Source organism: Urocampus carinirostris, chromosome 11 (genome assembly GCF_059441175.1).
Source record: "Urocampus carinirostris isolate Australia breed hairy pipefish chromosome 11, RoL_Ucar_1.0, whole genome shotgun sequence".
Classification (NCBI taxonomy): Eukaryota; Metazoa; Chordata; class Actinopteri; order Syngnathiformes; family Syngnathidae; genus Urocampus; species Urocampus carinirostris.
This window is the reverse complement of record NC_142359.1, coordinates 32,655,464-32,683,245: the sequence shown is the minus strand read 5'-3', so window position 1 is coordinate 32,683,245 and position 27,782 is coordinate 32,655,464. Positions and strand designations below refer to the sequence as shown.

At 38.4% G+C, this 27,782-nt stretch overlaps 1 protein-coding gene across 3 annotated transcripts in view; it reads left to right on the top strand.

The window, feature by feature from the left end:
• Positions 1-27,782, top strand: part of tbc1d22a (TBC1 domain family, member 22a) — a 146,535-nt gene that overhangs the window by 21,895 nt on the left and 96,858 nt on the right. The window contains exons 6-10 of one of the 3 annotated variants that reach the window (XM_088348193.1): positions 3,566-3,636; positions 16,799-16,927; positions 19,649-19,711; positions 20,015-20,080; positions 23,103-23,217. In XM_088348193.1, the coding sequence (XP_088204319.1) occupies positions 3,566-3,636; positions 16,799-16,927; positions 19,649-19,711; positions 20,015-20,080; positions 23,103-23,217 (444 nt within the window). The remainder of the gene's footprint in view (positions 1-3,565; positions 3,637-16,798; positions 16,928-19,648; positions 19,712-20,014; positions 20,081-23,102; positions 23,218-27,782) is intronic. The other 2 variants (XM_088348194.1, XM_088348195.1) reach the window with 2 other exon arrangements.

Below are 27,782 nucleotides of genomic sequence, written 5' to 3'. Positions count from 1 at the left end.
CTTCACCCTTTAGCAGTCTCATGGTGTCTTCAGCTATGTCTGCAGCTTTACATAACACACAGGGTGCATCTGGATAGTGCGCGAGGCACAATTCGAAGAAAATTGGAGAGATTTATGTGCGCCTTATGGTAGTGAAAATAGGGTATACATTAGCCTTGTGCATTGCAAATTATACATTTTTTTCCCTCTGCACTTAGTTGACCAAGCCTCTGGGGAATGTGCCTGTCGGCAGGATAATCTTCCACCATACTAATCACACAAATTGCAATACATGTATACAATAATGTGATGTTTTATCTGTCCCACCAGGGAGATTCGTCTTTGACGTCCTCCCCCACTTGCTCATGCATACCTTGAAACAATCGTCTGCGGGCTAAATTGCCTCTTAAGCATGCATTTGTCTTAGTGAACTGCCCCAGTGTTTATTTCTATAGAGACCGCTTACAGAAACGCCCTCAAAATTGCAATGAGTTTTCCCGTTCCTGCACACATTAGGAGGTGCTGAAAGAAAGGATATTTGGACTGAAAAATTGCGTAAACCTTTGCTCATCAAACATGACAAGGACAGCGAGTTACAACCGCCACCGCCGGGTTGGTTGCACAAACTTTTCACCCACAACAACGGCTTCATTTTCAAAATCGCATGTAACGTCTTTAATGTATTCCAGCGGTAGGTAGCCCGGGCACGGCTGTCTCATTCATAATGCACAAGAGGCGCCCTCGGAGAGTGGAACGTGTTGTCGGAGAGATGAGTTAGCCCGGGTCTAATAAAACGACTGGTGCAATTTAGCCTGTATGTCCTGTATGTCCCTGCCTACTGGGAAATTGAAATGCACTCCTCTCCAATCATTCCTGTAACGAGATGCTACGTCGCATGTCTTTGGAAACCTTCTTGCTAATATTTTTATTTGTTTGAAAATTATCTCCTGCAAAAGTGTGATGCAACGTCACGCTGTTGCCTTGGCTCTCTGTGATTGGAATTCCGCATTTTTGGCGGTTTGTCAAGAGATTTTGCCGGTAGTAGTCGCAGTGTTTGCAATTTTCCTTCATGAGATGCATTGCACTAAACTGGCACATTCCCTGTTCAGTAACTATTTTTTTATTTCACCTTCTTCCTGTTCACGCTCACATTTTCATGTCATCCAATAAGGGGCTCTAGTGACTATAGACAGACGTACCATTAACCGACTCTGTCCTCCTATGGTGAGATTAATGCCAGGTGTAAGAAATATAACATAGTTTAATTAAGCCCAAGTCCACAAGATTCATGGACTCATTTCACTGTCTGACAGTGCAAATGAAGGTTCAAAGGGTGCACACCAAGAGAAAGGGACATCCTTGACTAGCTTTTAAAAGAATAATGAATGCCGTGCGGCTTGTAGGATAACGATTTCACCCTTAATGACTTCGGCTCGGATGAAAACGGTACATAACTTCCCCGTGGTTGTCCCCATCTCTATTAAGGCAGATGTCATTGGCGCGAGATTAATAATGCATTCAAAACACCATGCTAAGATGCAGTCAACATTTTTCCCAAAACAAGGCTGCATTTGTGTTTTTAGTCTCAAACCGCACTGATAGCTGATATTTCATATATTCAATTCGATTGATTTTTCATCAAGCAACAAGCATCCCTGAGGTTGCCTCTGGGGGTCTACAAGCATGTTTCTTGATCATTGTGATTGACCGTGGAAAAAAGACTACCATTACCTTCCCCTGCCTAAGGGAAAGCCAAGAAAAGTGTAAGTCAAGAATCAAAAAACTCTTTGTAAAACCTGCATTGTATTCTCAATGTTTGTTATATTTGACACTCAGGCTCAATCCCATTAGTTTTCCTTTCACCCACCTACTTTGCCTTGATCTTTCCTTTCCTCTTTCTCTAAGAATTAATAATGTACTTCCCAATTATCACACCATAATTTTGAGCTGCATTGTGTTAACGTAGCATTAGCTGAAACTGTTCGTTCCTCATAAACTTTTTTTTTTGTTTCTTTCAATTTTACTCCGTAACAGTATCATTGGATCTGGTTACAACAATAAGGCGGCGTAGTGTTTTACTTCCCTGATGTGCACTGTACTTCACTCTTGTTCATCTTTTTTCTTCTTTGCCTCAACCACCTTTTCTGAGCCTGTTTGCATTTCCTTTTCCCTAAGCCCCCTCTGTAGGAATTTATGTTCCATAACACAACGCAACATAAAAACATACAATTGGTTTATTCCCTCCGTGATTGCTTCTATCTTGTCGGCAATGCTGAGGAACCTTGGCTAGAGAAAAGATGGGGGACTCCTGAGTTTAAATGCTTTGCAGAAGATTTATACTTTTTTTCATCGGAAAAATGCTTTTTTAGAGTAAGGGGTAAAATTTCAGGTAATCGAGAGTAATGGGATTGAGCCTTTTTAGTAGGTTTAAGCCCGCCCTGCATTCGATTAATATTGAATTTCTACAAAATTAACGCTGTACAAGGTAGGGTAAATCACTCCCCTCACACAATTCCATTCTGAAAAAAACTCATCCAAACTATTACAAATGAATGGCCGCTTCCATCGGCCAAACAAGGTCTAATGCATTTCACTCAATTTGGCCAATGGACCCAACTCAGTGCTGTTTAGCTGATTTCCTATCCCACTATCTGTCTCTGACTTCATTGCATTTACCTTGAAGAACAGTCCAGGCGCAATCCTATGGCAGCACTAATCAATACCATTCACTCTGCTGAGGCCTTAGCAATTTTCAGGCCTTGCTTGCGATGCAAGTCTTCGTCTGTTCTTTGCTTTTGAACATTTTTGCCATGTTTCAGTAATGTTGTTTAAAACTAGCCACTGAAAACTAGCATATCACCCTAGAATATTCCAGATGCATGGAAAAAAGAATTTATAGAGAACCCTGACGCTGCAGTAGATGCTTGTTAAATCATCCATTGCAATGCAATCATACATTTCCTGATTTGGTTAATGACTTACTGGTTGTAAGAGATCCTCTGAATGATTTACTGCCACTTGGGTCACGAATGCGGCTTAGTCACAAAGATGTAGATAACAAATGTATGTAAAAAAAGATGCTTGTTTACGCTCAGTCGAGATTAGCTCCCCTGTTGGCGGAATAACTGTAGGCTCCGGAGATAGCAGCAGACAGCGTTTTTTCTCTGTCGCCGAATGTGCTCTCCACATCTGTGCGGCCATCACTTATCGCTGTCAAGGTGTGCGTTGGAGGGATAGCACCATAGACTCGATGTAAAGCGTCGTCGTGAGCATTAAGCCATCCTCGGGCTCTTCATTGACTAAAGCAAAGCACTCTTTTTAAAACCACTATAAATGTTCAATTTGCACCTCTTTATTGGATTTATTTTATGTGATAGCCTTGCAGCTTGCCTACTGCGCTTGTGGAAAAGTAATTATTGATATAATTCTTTAATAAAAAGGAACAAGATGGCAAGGGAACATGGCTAGGTGTTTTGTTATATTGACTGATTTGTCTGTTTAACTTAATAATCCAGTAATGGTTTTCTGAAGGTTATACTAGCCTAGCTTCTTAAGGTCCTCATTTTTAAAATTTGTTGTTTTACAGAAGAGCTTCGGAAACTCAGCTGGTCTGGAATTCCTCGGCAAGTTCGACCAATCACATGGAAGCTTCTGTCTGTAAGTTGGGGAGAGCTATGGAACATTTTAGTTTCCAGTTCAAAATTTTTTGAAATTGCTACTTGGTGATATACATTTGATTTTAAGTCCAATGGCTAAATCAGAGACTTATTGTTTAAAAATAAACAAAGCAATAATTTTATTTAATTATCTGTATCACAATAAACATTTTCTTGTATTCCGCTTAAGTATTTTACCTTGTAGAGCAGTGGTCTCCAACCACTGTCAGATGGGTCATTTGGTACCGTGCCACATTGAAAGAAAAAAAGCGTTTTTTTTTTTGTTTTTTTTTTTGCCTATACCATATTTATTATTTTATAACGCTTTTTTTTTTATTCATGACATTTCTTAACATGCGGGGACATGATTAAAATTTAGTTGTCAATGTAAACTATGAACACAAAAACAAAATAAAGTTCATAATGTATTCATCTCTTGTCCTTTAAAGTTGGATTCGTCATCTGATACACTAAAGTTTTTTTTCCCTCGTTGCATTTTTTTGTGTGTTTATTTATATTTTTCAAGACGTAACTGACTAGAAAGTGTGCTAATGAGATAAAACCGATTGCCTTTTTCCATGTCATCACCTCCTTAGTGGTCTAGTAATTACACAGTTGATTTAGGCTTATTGATATCATTGTTATTGTTATGAACACTAATATTATTGGGCAGGGATGCGCAAATATTGTCAGACATTTGACCGGTCGTGGCACAGAAAAGGTTGGGGAACACTGTGGTAGGGCACCCTTGTTGTAAAATTAAAGAATTTAAAAGGACATTAGGTTACAAACACCTCACAAATTAATTTAGACAAAATTGTACCGAATAAGCGTGGTCTTTATATTTAATGACAACAATCATATTATCATGCATATATTGAGATTTATCACCTCCATGTTTTCATTTACCTATGTGATTTACTTCATAATGTCCCTTTAAATTTGGTGAATTGTTCAGCCCGTAACTCTTAATTGTTTTTCCCTAACCTTTGAAGAGACTCAACTTTGCAAACAAAAGTGCACTCACAGCCGCTCGTGCTAATAAACTTGTGCAAATAATTATAAACACATAGCAGATGATCAACACACACACACACACACACACACACACACATGACTGTAAAGTCACTGTCATCATCCATTTCCTGACCCGGCTCCTTTTTTTTTTTATATAAAGACTGCTTACAGTTTGTGTGTGTGTGTGTGTGTGTGTGTGTGCTTTAAACTTGAATAGGGAAATTAATTGCGGGGAACCAATAATTTATTCATGAGCCACTCGGTGTGTTTACTCATTAAGCCATTGTTGTGGCGTACAGCTCTGAGAGTTCTGAGAGATGACTGGCTTTTTGAGCACTGCGACTCTCCCATTAATTACTGCACAATAGCTAATGTGCCGCAACAAAGATGTCATTAAGGTGCGACTGTGTGGCTGTTTTTTTGCGACTGTTGCTGGTGTAACGCTGTCCAACTTGGGGGGTTTTAAATTTGTAACATCCTCTTTGGGACTGATACAGTATACCCCCAGGGTTTGAAATGAATTTGTTCTGAGGTGGAGTTTGCAAAGTGAAATTACTGTATGGCAGGGGAAAGAATCTTATGGAAATGACCTCCAAACCCACCAATCACCAAATAAAAATGTTAGAATAAAAAAAAAAAAAAAAAAAAAAAAGTACCATATTTTTGGCATTATAAAGTGCACCGGGTTATAAGGCGCACTCCCCAAGCAAAAATGATTTTTTGTTCTATATCTTCCATACGTAAGGCGCACTTGACTATAAGGCACTACAGTAGGAACATCAACAAAACGGTCAGATAGGTCAGTCAAACTTAATTATCCCCTTAACGTTCAGAAGCAAATACGTGTATCAGACACGTTCCCACCTGGTGTCTGTACGATGTCACCAGTCACTAAAATATGCCATGCCACAAATTATTGGAAGGCTTAAACTCCTGGGATTCAAGGCATGCTGATCATTTAAAAATATTATTTCCACAGAAACATCACGATCAGTCTGAAACAAGATATCCGAAAAATATAATGCCAGGGTAGCTCTCCAAAGACGTCGTCTTGCAGGCATTACGTTCAATGATAATATGCAACCAAGGACCCCTTTCATCCGTGAGTGAAGTCCAACCGTGTCAAATACTCGCCTACCCCTAAAACACGCGATAATGCCGAAAGATCAAAAAATCCGCCTGAAAGCATCTTTGCATCGATGGACGTTGCTTGTTGCTATCTGTCTGTTTAGCCCTATTAAATGCTTTGCTCTAGGCTGTACACCAGCCTAACTTGTGATTCACATTTTTTTCGGCCAATTTCAGGCTTCGTTTTACTCCGCTTTAGCCTATATGAGCCTGTAAACACTAAAAAGAACCCGCCTCCTTTACCTCAGAAAAACATAGCCAAAAGTGACCGATTCAAATGGCGATTGACACATTGGTTAGGAAAATGCCAGTATACACATCCCAGCATGCACCGCGCACTACTTCAACCGGGGAATATCCAGGGATCAGAATTTTCCGCGGATCCGCGGATTTCCGCTGTTTTTGAACCCCAAAGGTCATTCCCGTAAATCGTCTAAATTCGATGAGAAAATATTTTGGGGGGGTGAGGTATGATACGTGACTGTTTCATCACCCCAAGTTAGCATTTAGACCATTGGTCGATAGGTTCGCTGATAACCAATCAGCGGAGCTTTTGTTCAGAGCATTGGCTTTCTCAAACATGGCGCTCCTTCCGGTCTTTTCAAACGGTGAAATGAGTGTTTGAAAAAGTAAATATGAAAATACTAAGAAAAGAAGACGAGGCTTTTGTCTCCGAGATTGATAAAGGAATCAAGAATAAATTTAAGTGGTCATGGCTGGAGAAGACTGTCACAGTAAACGTTAAAATCGGCGCAAATATCGAGGAAGTTACAGAAACTTTGAGCCAGTTCATCGCAAAGTGTGATGTTCCAGGGAAAGCAAAGTGTCTATACTGTGTCGATCTGATCAATTATGGTACGCGAGGTTGTGTGGCACTGATCGATCATGCTAAAATGAACAAGCACAAAGCAAAAATAGCTTGCCGGCGATCAAATTATGCACTCGGATCCGCATTTAAAATCGGCAGCCACCGGTTCAACATTATTGGCCGTTTCAAATCCTTCCACTTCAAATACTAGCAGCAGTCAACCACTGGTTCCCCTGTGTGACAGAAAATCCCAATCTGAGGTATTTATAAATCTATTTATTTATGAAATGATTTTATCTTTTGTGTTTATACAATATTTAGAACAGGATAAACAAAATTTAAAATTTGTTATAAACATGATTAAAATAGATTATTTTGTATCATCATGTTCAATATTACAAATGCTTTTAATGTCAATATATTATTATTTTTTTAATTTATATATATATATATATGTATATATATATAATACATGGTTTCTGTTTTGTTGGATTTAATTCATTCTAGTGCAATTTTCACATAGCAAATAAGATAAATGCTGTTGACTTCAGGGGGGCTCCGCCCCCCTGAGCCCCCCACCGGGCTCCGCCCTGGACCCTGGCTATTTCAGCTGAAAATGAAAATCTCCATTCTGATCCCTGAATATCAGTCAGCAGCTGCTTATCGTAGTTGCGACTCATTATTGATCCGTAAATAAGACTCACTGTATTTTAAGGCACATGGTCAGCTTTTAAGAATATTGAAGGCTTTTGGGTGCGCCTTATAGTTCAGAAAATTCTGTAATATACATGTATAATGTACATGCATATGATTAAAATACATAAATAAATACACTTGTAGAGAAAAATAACATTTTATATCCTTTTGGTGTCACATGACTTGAGCTGGTCAAGCAGAGTAGCAGGTGAATGGAGGGGGGGTACTGCGACAAAAGATAAAATTAAAACACATTTTAAACTTTCCACTTGTAAGGATTGTCATAGTCTTAGATGACTTTGTTGCTTTAATTACCTCCGTATTCTTAATAATATTCTCGATCATCTATTGCTTTAGGCCTTTTAACTTAGAGAGGGTAACGATGCCTGAGTTTCATCCGTATTTATTGATAATCACAAGCTTCCTTTCGATGTTTATAATGATCTAGCTTCTAAAAAGTGGTCGGCGGCGCCCTCTGTTGGCTGCGGCTGCATCGGCTCGCTACAACGGGTCAGGTGCAATCGACATTTCGTTCTGTGTACATTGTTACACAGAATGACAATACAAGGAAATTATTATTATTATTATTACAAATACAATACAAAAAATACAGTATTGTATGTTGACTCGCAACATCTTTTATTTTTATGTTCGAAATAAAAGTTTTCATTTATTCATTCATTCATTCTTGAAGAACACATGATAATCTGAACTAAATGAAGTTAAAGGAGTTTTGGAAGGCATTTTTTTTACCTCAACCATTTGCAGTTCAACTTGTTCTGGCACACACAATATTTTTTTATTGATGTTTTAAGTGGAGATAATGCCAAAAAGCTCTTATCCCACACCTTAAATCAAAAACATCATTTGGCAGGGGCGCAGTATCCTTGGGGTTAACTGTACTTTATAACATTGGCATATATGATGACCCATACATGCTTTTTGTGGCACTAAGGTTTATATGAATCGTTTTTGGGTTGTATATGTTAGCTGTGGGAGGTTACTCCCTGTGTTTTTGGTGCATGTAAAGTGCTTCCCTGTGGGGAAATGAATGCAAACGTAAGTGGGAAGTGTGCTCGGGAACACAGACAGCACAGCGAGCGAGGGAATTATCACTGACCTTTTCTTCTGCAATTTATTCCCCTTTTCGTCTAACACTTATTTTTTTGCGTCACTTTTTGGTAAGCACACTCGTGTGAAGAAAAATGGTCTTTTGCCTGTTGTGACGATTGTTTTTAGATTGTGCAGCCTAGACACATGTATGAGCTATACATGGTCTTTTGCAAAAATGTGGCAGCTGGTCTTCCATCTGCATGAAATATTGAAGATACAATTGTTTACGGTTATTTGGAACACTGTACAAGACTATCCTTGGGATAGTATTCTATGTGCTGCTTCCTCAGGTCTCGAGATAACATTATGTGATCACTTTTTTTTTTATCAAGATTTCATTTAGTTATTTCTTTTTCCAATAAATTATGTATTTAGAGAAAATAGAAACAATTGGGGACTCAATATAATGATTAAAACAGTTTGTAAAATTTAAATATTTCTGTCATAATTTCCTGGATTATCTAAATTATTTCAATTACAATTTATTTACTATTGGTACTTTTACTACAATCAGAAACAAAGACCCCAAAACAGTCTACCGTATTTTCTGCACTATAAGGCGCACCTAAAAGCCTTTATTTCTTTCACAAGCTGACCATGCGCCTTATAATACAGTGCGCTTTATTTATGGATCAATTTTAAAATTGCAAAGTTTTCCAACTAACTTGCAGCCGCCGACTAGATTTTCCCCCGAACGCCAAGTAGTACGCGGTGTATGCTGGGATTTATTTACCGGCGTTTCATTGGCTAACCAATGTGTCAATCATCATTTGAATCGATCACTATTGGCTAAAGTTATTCGGAGGTCAAGGGGCGGATCCTTTTTATCATTTACAGGCTGGCATTGGCTTAAACGGCAAAACTAAGCCTGCAATTGGCCGAAAAAGATGTGTCAATCATCAGTTGAATCGATCACTATTGGCTAAAGTTATTCGGAGGTCAAGGGGCGGATCCTTTTTATCATTTACAGGCTGGCATTGGCCTAAACGGCGAAACAAAGCCTGCAATTGGCTGAAAAAGATGAATGTGTATAGCACGTGGCTGACGGCATAGAGAAAGCATTTTTTTCTATTCTGTATATGTAAATATTTTATTCTCCTGGATTTACTACCCTCACGGATATAAGAGGACATTGGCTGCACATTATTATGAACACAACGACTTCGGTGAGCTACTCCGGGTTTTATATTGTCCCTGTATCTTGTTTCAGACTGAACTTGATGTTTCTGTGATAAGCGGTGCAGATAATGGATGGAATGGAGTGTCTATTTTTAAATTAAACTCAATTCCAAGTGTTTATTGTCATATGCATAGTAAAGTTGCGAGCGAAAAAGAAAATAGATACTAAGGAATGGTTGGCATTTCTTGAATCCCAAGACTTTAACCTTCCGAATGATATTTGGAACGATGCATTTGGGTGACATCGTACAGACACTGTTTCGGTATATGTCTGAGACACGTATTTGCTTCTTTGCAAGCTTTCGGAATGATAAGGGGGTAATAAGTTTGACTGAACTATCTGACTGTTTTGTCGACGTTCCCATTGTAGCGCCTTATAATCCGGTGCGTCTTATGTATGTCAAAAATAGGACCAAAAACTATTTTTTCGGGGTGCGCCCTATAACCCGGTGCGTCTTATAGTGCGGAAAATACGGTAATTTAAAAAGGGTATATTATAAAATATGTACTTCTATTACCGTAAATTCCTGACTATAAGCCGCTACTTTTTTCCCTAACTTTCAACCCTGCGGCTTATTCAGTGATGCGGCCAATTTATGTAATTTTTCTAACGGCCGCCAGCAGCGCTCAAGTGTTGCTACCATTAACTGCCCTGTCACAGGCACCGTTTGGGATGAAAGTTATATTATTATTATAAAAGCTTTGAAAACTCTCTCGGTGTATCGTCTTTCTTTGTAAATATGTGTAACCCATGTATAATATGTATTTGCAACTGTAAATTTTTGTAATGTATTTATTTGTATTTATATTAGACACTTATTCTGATATGTTTTGCACGGGTGAATGAAAAAGGAGGGGCGGAACAAACGCGGGGTGCTGAGTTTTAGTTGGGACCGCTAAAGGTGAGGGACAGACAAGGAAAGAAGAGGGGGTAAAAAGTTGGTTTAAGAAAAAGGAGTTGCGTGAGTAAATGTGTTCATCTGATATATTTTTCCCACCCTTACCTTTGGAAGTATACACATTTTTCCTTGAATTACTTTCAACGGGACCCGGAGTCTGCAGGTCTGCATCAAACCATAAGTACCGGTATCATTTTCCGTTCATTTTGCCGGCTGTGATTTTTGGACTGTGGACTTAAATGACGGACATTTAGCTTCAATCGCGGGACTTGAAGTCGGGTTTGGGTTAATTTTGTGTTTGTGTTACATTCTTAAATGTGGGTGCATGCGGCTTATATACAGGTGCAGCTTGTGTATGTACAAAATCGGTTTTCCTCTTAAAATGTGGTGGGTGCGGCTTATAATCTGGTGCGCTCTACTGTATAGTCCGGAATTTACGGTACATTGATTTGATTGAAAAAATAGTACTCTTTACTCTGTTAAATTTACTTTCTATTTTGTTATTTTCCAATGTAATTGGATAGTGGATTTATTCCCAAATTATTAATCTGACAAACTAAAATGTTTTCACTTCAATCCCTGTGTTAAAATTAGGATTTCTAATGAACATTATTGAAACATAAGTTCCTGCTTTGGAAGATTGATGCTTCAAAACACGCTCCCTCCGAAATGTGCTATTTAAGAAGTTGGATTCTATTGAAAACAAAATGTTTAATGATTCAGAAGAAGAAAATGGTCCCCTATCATGCAATGAAAAATCAGCAGATACATACCTTTAAAAAGTTAAAATTAAGAGATGGTATGGAAGCATTACTCTATTATGGAAAGAGTTCGCAAATAATTTGATAATTTATTAATAATTAAAGTGACAGTGTGTATTATTTAGCGCCTTTGGTGCTTAAAAATTATAAAAAAAATATTGATTCAAATCATAAGGAAAAGCACCTGGACTATTGTATAAACGCGTATTTTTTTAAATGCTCGTAAGTTGAGAAATTAAAATATATTTTACATATTATGAACCCTCATCGAGAGGGAACGAAGACAATTATATGTCATCTTGCTACTACAGGTACCCCGAAAAACAAAAAGCATGTGTAAGGCTAGGCAGAAAATTAAAAGAAATATGGTATAAGTTGGGTCCCCGTTCATCATTGTGCTTTTAGCATTCGTTTTTGGCTGCATGACACAAAACAGCGAGACTTACTGGTCAAATATTACATTGTCCCTTTAACTTATATAGTTCTTCTGAAACATTATTTCAAAATTATTATTTTTTAAATTTTTTGTCTGCTCAGTTTAAGGACAATGTCATTTTGAGAATAATGGAGGTACAAGTTTTACATGAAACAATTAAAACGCATCTTCATGTGGAACAGTTAGGTTGGATTTTATGACCTCACGGTTTTATGATCCAAATACCGTATTTTCAGCACTAAAAGGCGCACCGAACTATAAGGCGCATGCAATTGAAACTACAGTAGGAGCTACTGCAAGTACTGCACAAATTAATGGAATGCTTTAATGACACAGAGCAAAATCAAAAAACATTATATGCAATGGGAAACTAACCCGAGTAGTGGCTGTGAGTACACTGACACATTGCCACTAGACCACCAGTGGTACAGATCCCATTATCACACTATTTTTACTCACAGTGTACACAACGCTGACTTACATAGTGCATTCTGATAGTATGCATAAAAGAGCTTGTATATTATTTTGATGAAAGACTTTCTGTCTGCTCGATTCACATTTATTGGTGAAGAATAATCCTTTATGTCAGCGATGTTTATCATTTTGATAAATCATTGCACAATCATTGCTCAAATACAGTACAGTAAAACCCTGTACCAATAGTAACTTTATCCACTGGCCTGGAGAGGGAAGGGCACCTCCAGGGTGTTTTTGCCCAATGCACACCAGAGGAAACGGTGCATCTACAACCCTTGTGGTTGAGGGATCCAATTTCTGTCAAAATTGAAGTTTTTGGATTCCCTGTGGTCCGCTCTGTGGTTTTAAATGTTTTTGTTTTTTATTGGAGAACTTCAGTGTCTATTTGAGGTTTATCTAAGTTTGCAGTGTTTGCTTTCACTATACCAACAAGGTCTGGATGCGACATTTCCAGCCCACCTGGTGAGGATTTCAACAGAATCCTCGATTTCAGTGGATGAATTATCTTAGGGTTAGATCCAAGGCTCGGATCAAAGCCCCACGTCCAAAAGCATCTCTTCTGGAATGTCATAATACTTGACTGCCTTTCCTGTCCCGTCTGCAGGACGTCGGATAGAAAGATGGATATGAGGGGATCAGGCTTGAGATCAATTCTCAATCTGCGCACACACACTGGCGCTCACAGGCCTCGCCTTATGTCGTAAATTTGGCACAGACACCTAATAAAACTTCCCTTCAGTGATGTCCCGCGTGCCCTTGCCACTCCACACCAGCATGCAACATCTTATTTTGATTTTTTTTTTCTAACCTCCTCTCCTCCACTTTTTTTTCTGACAAAGATGAGAAACAAATCCACCCCCTTAGCCTTCGAAACTGAACAATTCCACACTACTAGCTTGCATTTAGCGTGCAATCACAGCAACATGCCGTTATTACAGAATGGATATGAAAAAGTAGTCATCAGGAAATGGTGGGCATTGCATTGCAAGCGAGAGGCTCCACAGGTTGCCCCCCGGGCTGCCAAAACGCAGCGAGTTGAACCTCCCATTATTTCAGAAAACAACGGCATCTCGTTTCATTTGTTTAAAGAGCACTTGGCGTCCGAGCCCGGAGTAAAAAGGAAATAGAGTTAATGACTTTTCTGCTTTGTGAAAGAATGGCAGCCTGTGGCAATATGTACATTTGCTAATGGTGTGTGGCTGCAAATGTGACACATCGGGGAGATGCAAAAAACCAACCAGCTGTGGAAACTGTGATAATACAAAGGGTTTATATGTTTCATAAAGCAACGGGGCTCATTTTTAGAGATAATGATGTCAAAATGCTATTTCATTTACGGTCGCAAAAAATAAAACTTCACCCCTTCCCCCCCTTTTAGACAACCCCCTGTTAATACATCCCATTAAGATTGACTTTGGAGGGATTTGTGTGACTTGACACTCATATTTGCAGTACAGAAGTTAATATTTTTGAAAATGATCTCAGAAGTAACTTATGATTGAGAATGTCAAGCTAATTTCAATTTCAAATAGAATCCGATATGAATAACCTGTACGTCAATTTATCTTATCCTTAATCAGATGGGCTACAAGGTTTCAATGACATTATCTAACAATGTCAATGGTGTGTTCCCATATGGGGACAAAATCTATCCCGATGCATTTTTTAAGGAAGGAAAATAGAGTGAACATTGTTTTCAGCAACTTTCATCACCAATCAAGAAAAACATCCTTACCAAATTACATAAATTCTGACATTATTTGATAAATTATTGGAGAAAATAGAATGTATACATATAACAGACACTCTAAAGGAAACCAAAGGGATGTTGCTGGAAAAACATAATTTACTTCTGTTTATCATTCACCATCTGAAACAAGTCTAGTATGGGGCGGCAGTAGCTCAGGAGGTGGAGCGCTCATCTTGGGATCAAGGGATCCCAGTTCGAATCCCGGCTTGTCCGTGTTACATGTCGAAGTGTCCTTTGGTAAGACACTGAACCCCTAATACCCCCAATAAGCAGGTCAGCGTCTTACATGGCTGCAATACAAGGCCGCTATTGGGAAATGTGAAGCACACTGTAAAGCGCTTTGGGAAGTCATTGATTTGAAAAGCGCTATATAAATGCAGATCATTTCATTTCATTTACCCTAAATCATTAGAGTGGGCTATTTTGGTCTACAGGGAATTTTCTACAACAATGCAATGTTATTGTCAAGAAGTTCTAAAAGATAATTCGTGCACATGAAAAAGAAACTCTTGGAACGAAAAACCTGATCTCATTTGCAATCATTTATTCTATCATTTTTCAATCAAAATCCAACACGCAATTATTTCTAGTACGTCCTTTCATTTAATGATAAAAAGTCTTTACAGGAGTGAAATGATTCATAATATATCTGTCTATCAGCATATTTTTTTAATCTATTTTCATATGTTGTGGTCTTGAAAACGCAGATGACGTTTAGAGAAGTAAATTTGGGGCTTCCATTCAAGAGAAAAAAAAAACCAAACCCACAGAAAGTTTTTGCTCAACTTTTACCCTGTCCCTTAGCGCCACCATTTGTTTTCTCTCTCTAAATCAAAAATAATTTAGCTGGTGCAAAGGCTTAGTTAAAAAGAAGCTGCTTCATTTTCTAGCCCCAAATGGATTCCTCTGCAAGTATTCACTCTGTTTTTCAAGTCAAAGATCCATTAGAGAGATGGAAGATTTGGGAAGTGGATGCATTCAGAGGAGCAGAATGAAGACACGGGGTTTATTTATTTATTTTTATTTTATTTTTTTGCAAGCAAATGACAGAGTTTCCACATATTTACACTTCCCTCATTCCTTTTAAACCAGCAGACCACAAATAAATTCAAATGTAGCCACTAAAAATTTAAGCACCCTACCATTTCTCCCAGAAATGCACTTTGTGAAATATTTGATGATTTTAAAAGCAGCAGTTCATCTTAAAATGTAACTACGTTTCCTCGTCTTTTTAGCGGTGTGTGGGCGCTCCGTCCAATCGAACCGTAAACATGCTGCGGTATCATTGGCCTCCGCTTAACTGTCCATTAACCTTTCACACACACACACACACACCCTGACCCCAAATACCCACCATGCCCGTTCCTCACCTCTCCCTAGCATTTATATAGCAGCCACCGGGTTAGGAACTGGCCTGTTTGTGTGACCGATGGGTTATTATTTGGCAGCTAAGCTAGAATTGAGGGAAAAAAAAAGGTCATAGGGTTTTCTGGACTTAAATGTGACAGCACGGCTGCAGACAGACGGGTAGAGCTCATGGGGTCTACATAGTTACTTTTGCAGGTTACGAAATAAAAAATAGGGGAACAATACCCAAGCTATTTCAGTCTATTACAGGTGCTAAATCAACAATTGAAAGCGTCTTACCCTAACTGAAGAGCAAATAATGACATAATTTTCGAGGAGGAGATGCCCTTCCTTCCGTTAAAGTGCTTAAGAGAGTAATTGATCATAATAACGGGCAATTTGCGGTCGTGCTAATTGGTGAAAGGCACGGGTGTAAACTTTGATATTCCGCCTGTCTAATGTGTCTCATTTAGTTCTCACCACTCCATTGTAGCTCTTTCTTTATTTATGTGAACATGGGATTATGCTTGAGCTCTCCTGTACGAAAGGTTTGAAATAAATAATTTACAACCCCAGTGTTCCCAGGCGGCGCTCGGTCATGAGTTTGCTGACTCTTTATTGCTTAAGTGTCGTGTTGTATTTTGTTGCATCTTGGGTTCTTTTCACATCCTTTGTTGCAGTATAGGTAATACTTTGAAGGTGAAATTGTTTTTCAGACAGTGTAAATCAAATAAATAGAACATATGTTAATATGGATTACACAGATGAACAAATACAGTGGTGCCTCAGCATTCAAACTGTATATTCTGTTCCAAGTTGAAGGTTCAAGGTCCGCTTTAATCAAGGTCTGAATTTATTTTTCCCCATGAGAGACTCAACACTGCCCTCTAGGGGCCGGGGTGAGCATTTGGTTTACATTTATTTAAAAATCATACGTTTTGATATTTTTTTTACATACTCAGAAATGTATGGACCATTCAACAGGTATGTTTTACATGCCTGATATAAATGTTTATCTATGTCTATATATAATATATATGCATGATATAAACATATATATATATATATATATATATATATATATATATATATATATATTTTTTTTTTACCATTTACTTAATTTTGGACTGAAAAGTAATGGAATCTATTTACCCTGTTTTGTAATGTACATAGGATGGCATTGTCATCCAAAAAGTCAGGTCTCATCATTATGAAACATTTCTTGATGAACATATTATTTAGTCTTTCTGTACTGGCTGAACTTCATCAAGTATTTATTGGCATTCTTTTAGTCCAAACTTGCTGCCTCTCCATGTCTAGGCACATGATTTCCTCTGCATTGGGCATTTCTCTGCATTCTCCAAAATGTTGGTTGAGGACAGAGGTGTTACGAATGTAAGACGCTACTGTATATGAAATAACACAACCCAAAGAAAAAAATGTTAGGCAGTTTCCAGAACTAAATTCATTGCAATTATTTGTTTCCCAAACTCTGATTCATCATGCAAATATTTGTTCATGGTCCTCTTCCCGTGTATTTTTTTTTTCCCAGGGTTACCTGCCTGCAAATGCAGAAAGGAGAGACAACGTCCTTCAGAGGAAGAGACAGGAATATTTTGGTTTTATCCAGCAGTATTATGACTCACGTAATGACGAGCACCATCAGGACACGTACAGACAGGTATATAGAACAACTACATAAGATATGCATTATTGGGTGAGAGGTTTAGGGAAAACAGCTATTTGTTTTTTTTTCCTTGTAATACAAAATTCGGGCTGAGGCTATGTAATCCAAGTCTTTCACTTATTTAAAAAAAAAAAAACAAGCACCACACTTCGCCTCGGAAAACAACTCCTTTCTCTTTGTATGGCGGCCAGTTAGTTTTGGATGGAGAGCAAACATCAGAATGGGCTTTGGCCTTGTCTTACATTATTCCATTTTGCCTAAATCTCATGCCAGCTTGTTATAATGACAACTTGGATTGGGTCTTGAAGCATCTTCTTTTTTGTCTATTGCCAAACTTCTTGAGCTATGATGTTTGAGTTTCAGTCTAATAATACAGCACTCAATTTGACAACACTTTGACTAATTGGTTTATTTTTTTGTTGATGTGCTGGTCCATCAGTAGGTTGGAATCTGTAAATCTCCGTTTTTAATGATGTGTTAATTTTTTAGGAGGTTTTATTAGTTGTAGACTTTGTCACACAACCACACACCAAGTATTTTTTAGATACAAGTATTCTATATTATCCCATAATATCTTTTAATATAGCAAATATAGATACAGTGCATCCGGAAAGTATTCACAGCGCTTCACTTTTTCCACATTTCGTTATGTTACAGCCTCATTCCAAATTGTATTAATTTAATCTCCTATCTCAAAATTCTACACAAAGTACTCCATTATGACAATGTGAAAAAGTTTTTATTTTTATTTTTTTTTAATTATTTTTTTTACTTTTTTTGAATTTATTAAAAATAGAAAACTAAGAAATCACATTTACATAAGTATTTACAGCCTTTGCAATGAAGCTCAAAATTGAGCTCAGGTACATCTTTTTTCCACTGATCATCCTTTAGATCCATCTACAGCTTAATTAGAGTCTACCTGCAGTAAATTCAGTTGATTGGACATGATTTGGAAAGGCACACACCTGTCTATATAAGGTCCCACAGTTGAGTGTGCATGTCAGAGCACAAACACCAAGCATGAAGTCAAAAGAACTGTCTGTAGACCTGCGAGACAGGATTGTCTTGAGGCACAAATCTGGGGAAGGATACAGAAAAAATTCTGCTGCTTTGAAGGTCCCAATGAGCACAGTGGCCTCCATTATTCGTGAATGGAAGACATTTGGAACCACCAGGACTCTTCCTAGAGCTGGCCGGCCTTCTAAACTGAGCGATCGGGGAAGAAGGGCCTTCGTCAGGTAGGTAACCAAGAACCCGATGGTCACTCTGTCAGAGCTCCAGCGTTCCTCTGTGGAGAGAGGAGAGCCTTCCAGAAGGACAACCATCTCTGCAGCTATCCACCAATCAGGCCTGCATGGTAGAGTGGCCAGACGAAAGCCACTCCTAAGTAAAAGGAACCTGGAAGCCCGTCTGGAATTTTCCAAAAAGCACCTGAATGACTCTCAGACCATGAGAAACAAAATTCTCTGGTCTGATGAGACAAAGATTGAACTCTTTGGTGTGAATGCCAGGTGCCATGTTTGGAGGAAACCAGGCACCGCTCATCACCAGGCCAATACCATCCCTACAGTGAAGCATGGTGGTCGCAGCATCATGCTGTGGGGATGTTTTTCAGCAGCAGGAACTGGCAGAATAGTCAGGATAGAAGGAAAAATGAATGCAGCAATATATAGAGATATCCTGGATGAAAACCTGCTCCAGAGCGCTCTTGACCTCAGGGTGGGGCGAAGGTTCATTTTTCAGCAGGACAACGACCCAAAGCAAACGGCGAAGATCTCAAAAGATTGGCTTCAGAACCACTCTGTGAATATCCTAGAGTGGCCCAGCCAGAGTCCTGACTTAAATCCGATCGAACATCTCTGGAGAGATCTGAAAATGGCTGTGCACAAACGTCTCCCATCCAACCTGATTGAGCTTGAGACTTATTGCAAAGAAGAATGGGCAAAACTGCCTAAAGATAGGTGTGCTAAACTTGTGGGATCATATTCAAAAAGACTTGAGGCTGTATTTACTGCCAAAGGTGGATCAACAAAGTATTAAGCAAAGGCTGTGAATACTTATGTAAATGTGATTTCTTAGTTTTCTATTTTTAATAAATTCAAAAAAAGTAAATAAAAAACTTTTTCACATTGTCATAATGGAGTATTTTGTGTAGAATTTTGAGATAAGAGATTAAATTAATACAATTTGGAATGAGGCTGTAACATAACAAAATGTGGAAAAAGTGAAGCGTTGTGAATACTTTCCGGATGCACTGTACATGAAACTGCCTGGATATATATTTTTTTTAAACTTTCAATTGTTACCTATTGCTAGCATTATTTTTTTTCCATTTTTCATTCCACAAATAACATTGCAGCTTCAAAGTTAGGCACATTTTTTTTAACTGTTCATTAAATTCCCTTTTTTTACGATGATGCCCAAAAAGGAAGCTAATCATCCCAGTATTTTTGAAAGCACAGGAGGCAATCAAACCCACCTTTTCTTCTTTAATTTATAAGACTGAAAGATGGGTTATTTGATGAGACATTTGGGACTGCAAACCCACACAAAAAATATTTTTTCACAGTGCACAGCAGGATTGCAGTGAAGGCTGTTGAAGTATACCAGCACTGTTTATTATTCTGAATGCATGTCTGGATAGCTGGCACAGAGTGTTAAGTAATGCGTGTATACATCCTTTTTATTCTAAAATGTTGTCCTCCATGTCAGATCCAAATTGACATTCCTAGGATGAATCCGGAGACTTTGGTACTACAGCCAAAGGTGACAGAGGTAAGGATGGACAAGACAATCATCCTTTAGATAAAAAATTAAATAAATACTTTAAATTAATCAGGCGCTATCTGGACTATCCCACTGGGCTTAGCTCCGACCGCTGACCTGCATCTGTGTTTTTTCCCTTTTAAAATCTCCCTTCTGACAATTCTGCCCGCCTGCAGTGTCACTCTCTCTGAAATCAGTGTCGCCTCGAGGATGCCAAACCGCACTAACTGTTGCACCGTCCGCTGTCTCATTTGTGCTAACCTGCAAGTTGCATCAGATTGTCTTTTTTCTCTCCCTTTTTTCTCTCTGCAGATTCACATTGACATACCGAGAACTAATCCCCTTATTCCTCTTTTTCAACAAGCTTCTGTCCAAGAGGTGAGAAACTCCCCCTTAAACCAACACACATTCCCCCCAGCTTTTACCCCTGGCAACTCCTTCATTTTGCACATTTTAATTGAAAGCAATATATTTGGAGGTGACAAGAAAAACTTTTATATGAGGCTAATATAGGAAAACCTTTTCCACTATCACCACTTGAGTCACATTTTCTTGCTTTTCCACCCCAGAATTGTAGCACTACAAAGTATATTTAACGCATTACTAATAGTAACAAACTGGGTACTATACTTGAAAAGTGGCCTTGTGAACCTTTTTTGCAAGGCTTCAACAAGGTTATCAAGGTCTTTAAAATAAAAATAAAAAAACATTCATGGAAAAACATAAGCCAAAAGCACCACTTTCCTAAGCTAACTTGTGCAAGCCTTTAAAACTATAAAACTATATATATTGGTATTGATAAGAGGGTTTGTTTCCTTGTGCTGTAGACTAATTGAAGAACTAGTGGCCTCATAGGGAATAAAAATGAGGCTAGCGGCTAATGAGGTAGCCAGGACCCCCCGCACACTCTCACACATCTATAAACATATACTCGTTATAGTATACACCAAAGTGTATTGCACTTTTTTGTGTGTGCGCGCCGAGGAAGGGGAGCAAGGTGCCTTATTTGCATTTATTAGAATACAAACACGACTCGAAACACATTAGCAGTCGCATACCTTTTGCCCTTCCGTTGTAAAGACTCAACCCGAGGCTGGAAAACATAAAATCACGTGAAACGTCTGCCTGACGTTGTAAATCGTATAAACCCCAATCGCCTCAAACAACCCCTACATTACTTTTTCCTTTTGCCAGTGTTTTCCCTTTTGCTTGCAAAATAAAAGCCACGAGCGCCGGTTTGAAATATTTGAACACCGTAGCAAAACCCCCTTGTGACCTTTCCTCATATATTTCACTAAGCAACAGACTCCAAAGGGCCCTTTTTATATGGTTATGCTTGCCGCAGTGCCACCTGAAAATCACCTCTACTTCATTTCATTCAGGTGTTTGTTTCTAGCAGCACACGTAAGCCCCGGCCCCTCCTCAACCGCCTTCACCACCTCGTGGGGCTCTGTGAAATTTAAGCAGTCAACAGTCTGTTCCATTTCAGGCGGAACAGGATATTGATGCAGTTCAGCAGGGATTTCACAGTGATAGCTAAGTGTTGGGGGTTGTTTTGTTTTCCAAATGTTAGGACAAAATCAAAGGAGTGTGCTGATAGTCAATAGGAATAAATTGTAGACTACCTCATAATTTGTTTGTATTTTTCTAGGGGGGTCATAGAAATCAGTTGACAATTTGGGGTTGTGTGTTGCTTGGCTACAACCAGGTAGTGTTACATCGACTATGTTCAAGCTAATACACCGCACCCGCATGATATTGGTAGGTCATTAAAGGAAGATTATTCTGTTTATTCCAGCTACTTTTATTCCTCTTGTTATTGGAAAACGTGCTTGAAATTAGGCATTTTTCTTTAGAAACGGCGGCAAAACAATATTTTTTTTCCTACTTCACATCAAGGTGCCTTTATGTGCCTTAATTTTGTCCTTGATAAAAAGTAGTGTACATCGTTTGCAGCATAATAAACTATGGCTTAAAAAAGTTAAAAAATACTTTAAAAAATATTAGCATAGATGGACAATACTCACAAGGTAGTGCTCTTATCCTGGCCTATGTAGCAAGTGAAACAGAAAACAGAAATAGACCAAGATGTCCCATCATCCGACAATGTTTTGCGAGAAAAGATTGCCCCACTTCCATTATGAATTTTTTTTTTTGTCATTGCTAAAAATGTAGAGTACATTTTTTACAGTGAGATAAGCAATGGCTTAAAAGCGAAAAGATAAAAAATATATATTAAAGAATATTAGGATAAATAGGAAAGATTCACTCCTATCCTGGCCTAAGTAGTAAGTGAAACAGAACAATAGTTTAATGGCATATACAGCAGCATTAATAAAGAAATATGAATATATTTCTATATACAGTCTTGTGTGTTTGTTTAGGGTGGCAATGGCTTTGGAGAAACTGTCTCTGGGCCTGTCTGTCTCTGTTTTAAGATACTTATAGTGTCTGCCAAAGGGCAGCAAGTCAAAAGGGTGATGACCGGGGTTAGTCTACAATAGTATTGTCGGCAATGTCTTCTAGACGGGGCAGTGAGCCGCCAGTGATTTTATGGTCTGTGTTGATGACTCTCTGTAAGGTTTTCCTGGTTTCAATCCAAAACTGCTTGTTATGTTCCTTTTATGAAAGAAATACGTCTTATTTGCACTTGATAAATCAGCGTGGGCGATGCTTTTTCACTTGAAGCTGCTGTGTGTGTAGGAGCCAGAGTGAAATATGCATGTCAGCTTTTGAGGCAGCATGTAAAGAAAAGGGCCATTACCCGCTCCCCCTTTCTGCTGCTACCAGCGCCTCTCTGTTTGATGGATGGCGCTTTGATAAAGGTCTGGAGGCAGGTAAGGGGGTAAACCAGAGAAGACCTACATCTTGCAATCACCCCTGACTGCCTTAACAGTGATTGGACTTATTTAAATCAAGCCAAAAACAAAACATGTCACAGTGTCTGTTTTCCTTAACACAATGAGCTATGAGGTTATTTAGAAAGTGACAGCACCCTGACATACTCACCTATATGGAAATAAATGCTTGATAGGTATTATATGGAAAATGTGTTGGCAGATGTATGTGTCTCTTGCTGGAAATGCATTTGTGCACAAGGAAATCAAACCCTCGTGTAATTCACCTAAAATGACAGCAAACGCTGGACCACTCGGACAGAAAACGTGAGGCCAAATAAAAGAAAATGAGCAGCAAAGGACAAGGCTGAACACTAGTAAAAACAGTGCTGTAAAAGCTATGTTTTTTTACTTCCCCCTCCCCCCCACTGCTAACTTTAATGGATTCCCAATGAAATTCAGTTTCTTTTTGTGCTTTTTTGTACACTTACCATGTCCTCACATTCTTATTACATTCAACTGTCCTCTTCACATTCCTCAATTTTATCTTATCCTTTGTGTAGATATTTGAACGGATCCTTTTCATTTGGGCCATCCGCCACCCGGCTAGCGGCTATGTGCAAGGCATCAATGACCTGGTCACGCCTTTTTTTGTGGTCTTTGTCTTCGAGTACATTGGTGAGTAACACTGTTTCTTTTTTTCCTTCAAGGTGTCGGTCATCATTTTCCTTTTACCGCCCTCTGCTTAAAGTAATGATCACAGTTCATAGAAGAACCTTTCACCTTTCCTGGCTGGGAGGACTTGGGGTTCATTTTCTCCTTTATCTCACTGTAGGTCAAACAGAACTTTCTTTAAAAGTAATTCAGGACTACCACAGAACTATTTTTGTGACTTTTATATTTCTCCCTGTATAATTTCTCCTCCCGTGTCATTTTTCTAAAATTGGTTTCTATGAGCAGTTGAACAATTCCAATCTATTTTTGCCTTTTGTCTAAAGTACGCCAAGTAGTCTTGAGGCTAGGGTCAAAATTATTGATGTCTTTGCTCGATATTGTCCTTTTGACAGGCTTGTAGTGTTAATCTGCTTCACTTTGCTTTTCTCGATGTATTATGGACGTTTTGATGCGTTCAAAATAGAAGTACTAAATTGGAAGCCTCTGAGGAAAACCTTGCATGCGCCAACCACTGTCAGACACATTAGGACACAACGTTAAGTGCCGGCTTGCACGCAAGAGGTTGGAGATTTTGGAGTCTCTATTTTAATCCCCCTATTTTTTACCGTATTTGTTCAAACTTCTTGTAGTAGTTATTTCAGCACTGCAGCTTCGAGCATGAATATTTTGTAGGGTACGAGAGAACTAAATAAAGGAGGGGGAAAATAAAATCGGTTGCAGCAAGTATTCAAATATAAGTACTTGCGCTACACAGTGTATCTGTAATCGAGAATATTTGTAAATGACTTGTTGCCCCACATTTTGATCATGATGCCTTTTCTTCTTGGCTTTTTCCTCAAATTTTTTCAATTCCAACCATCCTCTGTTCGTACCGCCAGCTTCTGTGGGCGTGTGCGAAGACCGGGCTTCAAAGTATCGCGCGCCTCTGTTCCCTGCGTGTGCGACGACACACGTTGATAAGCCGCAAACGACACGCTTGGCTAACAAAGCTTAATGTCAAGCCGTCGAGGCAACATGATGTTGTTGACGTGACTCAAGTTTTTCTAAGTGAGGCAAATTTAGTTCTAATAGTGAGGTGTTAGGAGGTGTAAGTGTCACCCCCTAACATCCTTTAGTTTTCCAGCAACTTGATTTTTAGGGCTCCTTTTTCTTCTCCTGGTTCTGGATCTCAATGTTCAAACAACTTTTTATAGCCATATGCTAAACTAAAAAAGGGACAATTTTGACTTATTTCAAAATTTGGGTGCTTTTATAGAATTTATTTTTCATGTCTTCAAACCTGGACAACATGTGCTTAATATTTTGCTGTTGACATGGCAAAGCAATGATTACAAATATATCAGTTTTTTGGGTGCAGAACTAGGTGACTAATCATAAAATACACATTTGGCACAAAAATGTATTGAAATGTTAAGCCTATTTAGCCACAGTGTTTCCTTGATTTTCATGGTAAAGCTGTTCCACAACCACCATATTAACCGGATTTTAGCGGAGTAGGAACTATGTACTATAGCGTATAAGAAGGAACCTGTTTACTTGTGCGCATTACTTTGAACGAACAGTGTCCGTCATGATTATGCTGCAAAGTACTATGGGACTTGTAGTACAGAGAAGAATGATGCACGCAAACTCTCCAGTAGTTGCTAAAAAAAGCACATTTGTATTAGTTGTTTTCTCACCTACCCTTCCATTTTACTTTTTGTCCCCAGGGCGAAAATGTCATACTCTATATAGTGGATGTCACAGTTATATCCATCCATATTTAATGGAAGTCTATGTTTTCGAGCACACGTTATAAAAATATGGGACACAGCAATGGAACGCACTTTTGGAGCAAGAGCAAAGAAACACAATATTTTGCTGATTTTGGGGAGTGGCATATAATATTTTACTGTCAAAAGTTAAATGCAGACACAAACCGTATTTACGTTGCCCTTAAAATCAGAATACTCACAAATGCCATGTATACGGGGTCATTCATTTGTGTGTAGGCATATAAACGATTCATTTTGATTATTTAAATCGGCTTCAAGAAAAGTGAATAAGAGTTATCCACCTGGTTTGAGTATACTGCTGCTCTTTAAGTGATGGCAAAATTCTGGAATAAAAGCAAAATTAATCAGAACTAATTGATGGGAAAAAAAATTCTGCAATGTATGGTGAGCGAACCTGGTATTACGATTTAAATGTCCTCATTTTTTTTCCTTTCAAATATTTCCGTGTTGCCTGCTGTAAGCTTGCCCTCACTAACTTGTCCCTTGTAAAAAAGGGGTGTAGTCACCTTCAGTCTTTCAATTTTCTACTCTCCTGGTGTGCTTTTATTCCAAAAACCTTTGCTCTGCGCATATTAATACGGTATAACAGATTTAAAATGTGTTTGCCCGTCATCTTAAGAGAAATTGTTTAGTAAGAAATAACTAATTTGACGGTACTTGCACATGCAAAAATCTTGGAATTATTCATTTGATTTCAAATAAACATGGGCTATTACCAGAGTCATCTTATTAATTATGCTTTCTGTATCTCATATAAAAGAGTACCTAATTTACTACATAAAGGGTCATAGTATTTGTATGGTAAAGGGGTGAAGAAAATTGGCCTTTAATTGCTCAGGCTTGGAATCTTTATCACGGCCTTTGTGCTTGTTTTTAAATATGTATTTACCGTGTTGAGAAGATATCAGGTCAAAGGAGCAAATTGGTACAACTGGGAAGGAAACTGGCAAAAAGGGTTGACGTTTCCTGAGAAAGACAGCGGGATAAAAAACAGCATAGCAAAACAAAACCTTCTACAAAATGAGAGACTGAACGTGCCCACATGCTGTCAGTAGATGGGCGCTCTGTTGTCACTATCATCCAGGAGATGAGTGGTCTAGTGTATCTTGTCACAATCCTGCATTTGGAAACAGCACCTGTCACAGCTGGCAGGAAGTGGTTACTGTCACTGTTTGTTCCCTTTCCTGCCGCGATCAATATTCTTTTCGACATCACCCGAGTGGAACATCTGTAAAGTCTGATAATCTTTGAATATTACCTAAGAAACTGAAGTAGTTTGAAATGGTCCATAGTGGAGAAAAAGATGAGAATGTGTCTTCAGCCTAAACAGTTTAAAACCGGAAAGCTACTATTGGTTCACAGCCTCACTTTAAAAAAAACCTTTATTCCGTACAATGAATAGTTCTAAAAAAAAAAAAAAAAAAAAATTCCCAATTAAAAATTTGTTCTGAATGACAACTGTTATATGCCTCGGGCAAAGTTGATTATTGCTTCTGCCCCAACTTTCCTCCCACCCCCAACTGACAGTCTTGTACAACCATTAATTTCTAGTTATGCAGTGTACTAAAGGTATTTGTGGGGGATATCAACTTATACTATTTATCTAATATTCTATACCCTTGGTATCCCATGTAAAACAAACATAAATTGTACATTCATCTTAAACATTCGGAACAAAATACCAACCTTATGTAATACACGTATGTACGTATCCATATATATATATCTATATCAATAGATATAAATATAGATACAGATATATTTACATTATAAATACATACTGTATACATGATATAGAAAAATGTAATGTATTTTACCTTGGGTGGAATGTAACTTGAGGCTGTACAGTGGAGTTAGTGAGTGGATGCAGAGGGGGCGGAAGAAGCCTAAAATGTTAATACTTGTGAAGGTTGTCGTGTCCTCAGAAAACTTTGTTGGTTTACCTGCTTCCTTATTTTTAATGATGATCCCGATTGTCAATTGCCATATTTCTTCGCAAGGGTAGCGATGCGTATTATTCCTTTACATTTCTTGAAAATGTGCAAGCTTTGTTTCCATGGTTATCATGTTTTTGCTTCTCCTTTAGCATCACTGCAAGTCTTGGGACCCTTAGATGATAGAGTACAAATCATACAGTATTATTTTGCATTAACAAGCAAAGTCTTTATGAAGCACACAGGATTCTGAACTGGACCAAGAGAAAGAAAGGCATTGTGAAAGTGAGTTTAGCCGAGGCATATCAGCATTTTCATGATGCTGTGATGCAAACCAATAGCAGACCAGTATTTTCTATGACGTTGACCAATAGCAAACAGGTATATTAGAGACATAACTCGCACTGTTGAATGCACGGACATGACAAAATTTGAATACTATACGTTTTTGGGAACACAAATAAAACTGTTGTTCATGTAGAGAAAATGCCATAACGAGGGGCAGAACTAAGATCTTATTCTTCATTGTTACGTGAAAACATTAACCCAGTGGTTTGCTGTATTTCAGTTTTTTTTCTCATGCTAGATCTGTAATTTCTATGATAAAATTAGATGTCTAGTGAAGAAGTAATTCATGAGGATCCAACAAGGCCTCCAACGAATAAAGAAAAAATGGTTGACCCAAGATTGTAGGTCACCATAATGTATCCTAAAACTGGGCATGTGAGGACACAGATGTGAACTAAAAATACCCCCTTTGCCCTCAATTAAAATCTTTACACCTCACTGAATTGGAACTTATTTTGATGAGAGCGCCTTGGTCGACTTGGATGATTGTACATTAATTTCATAGCCACCA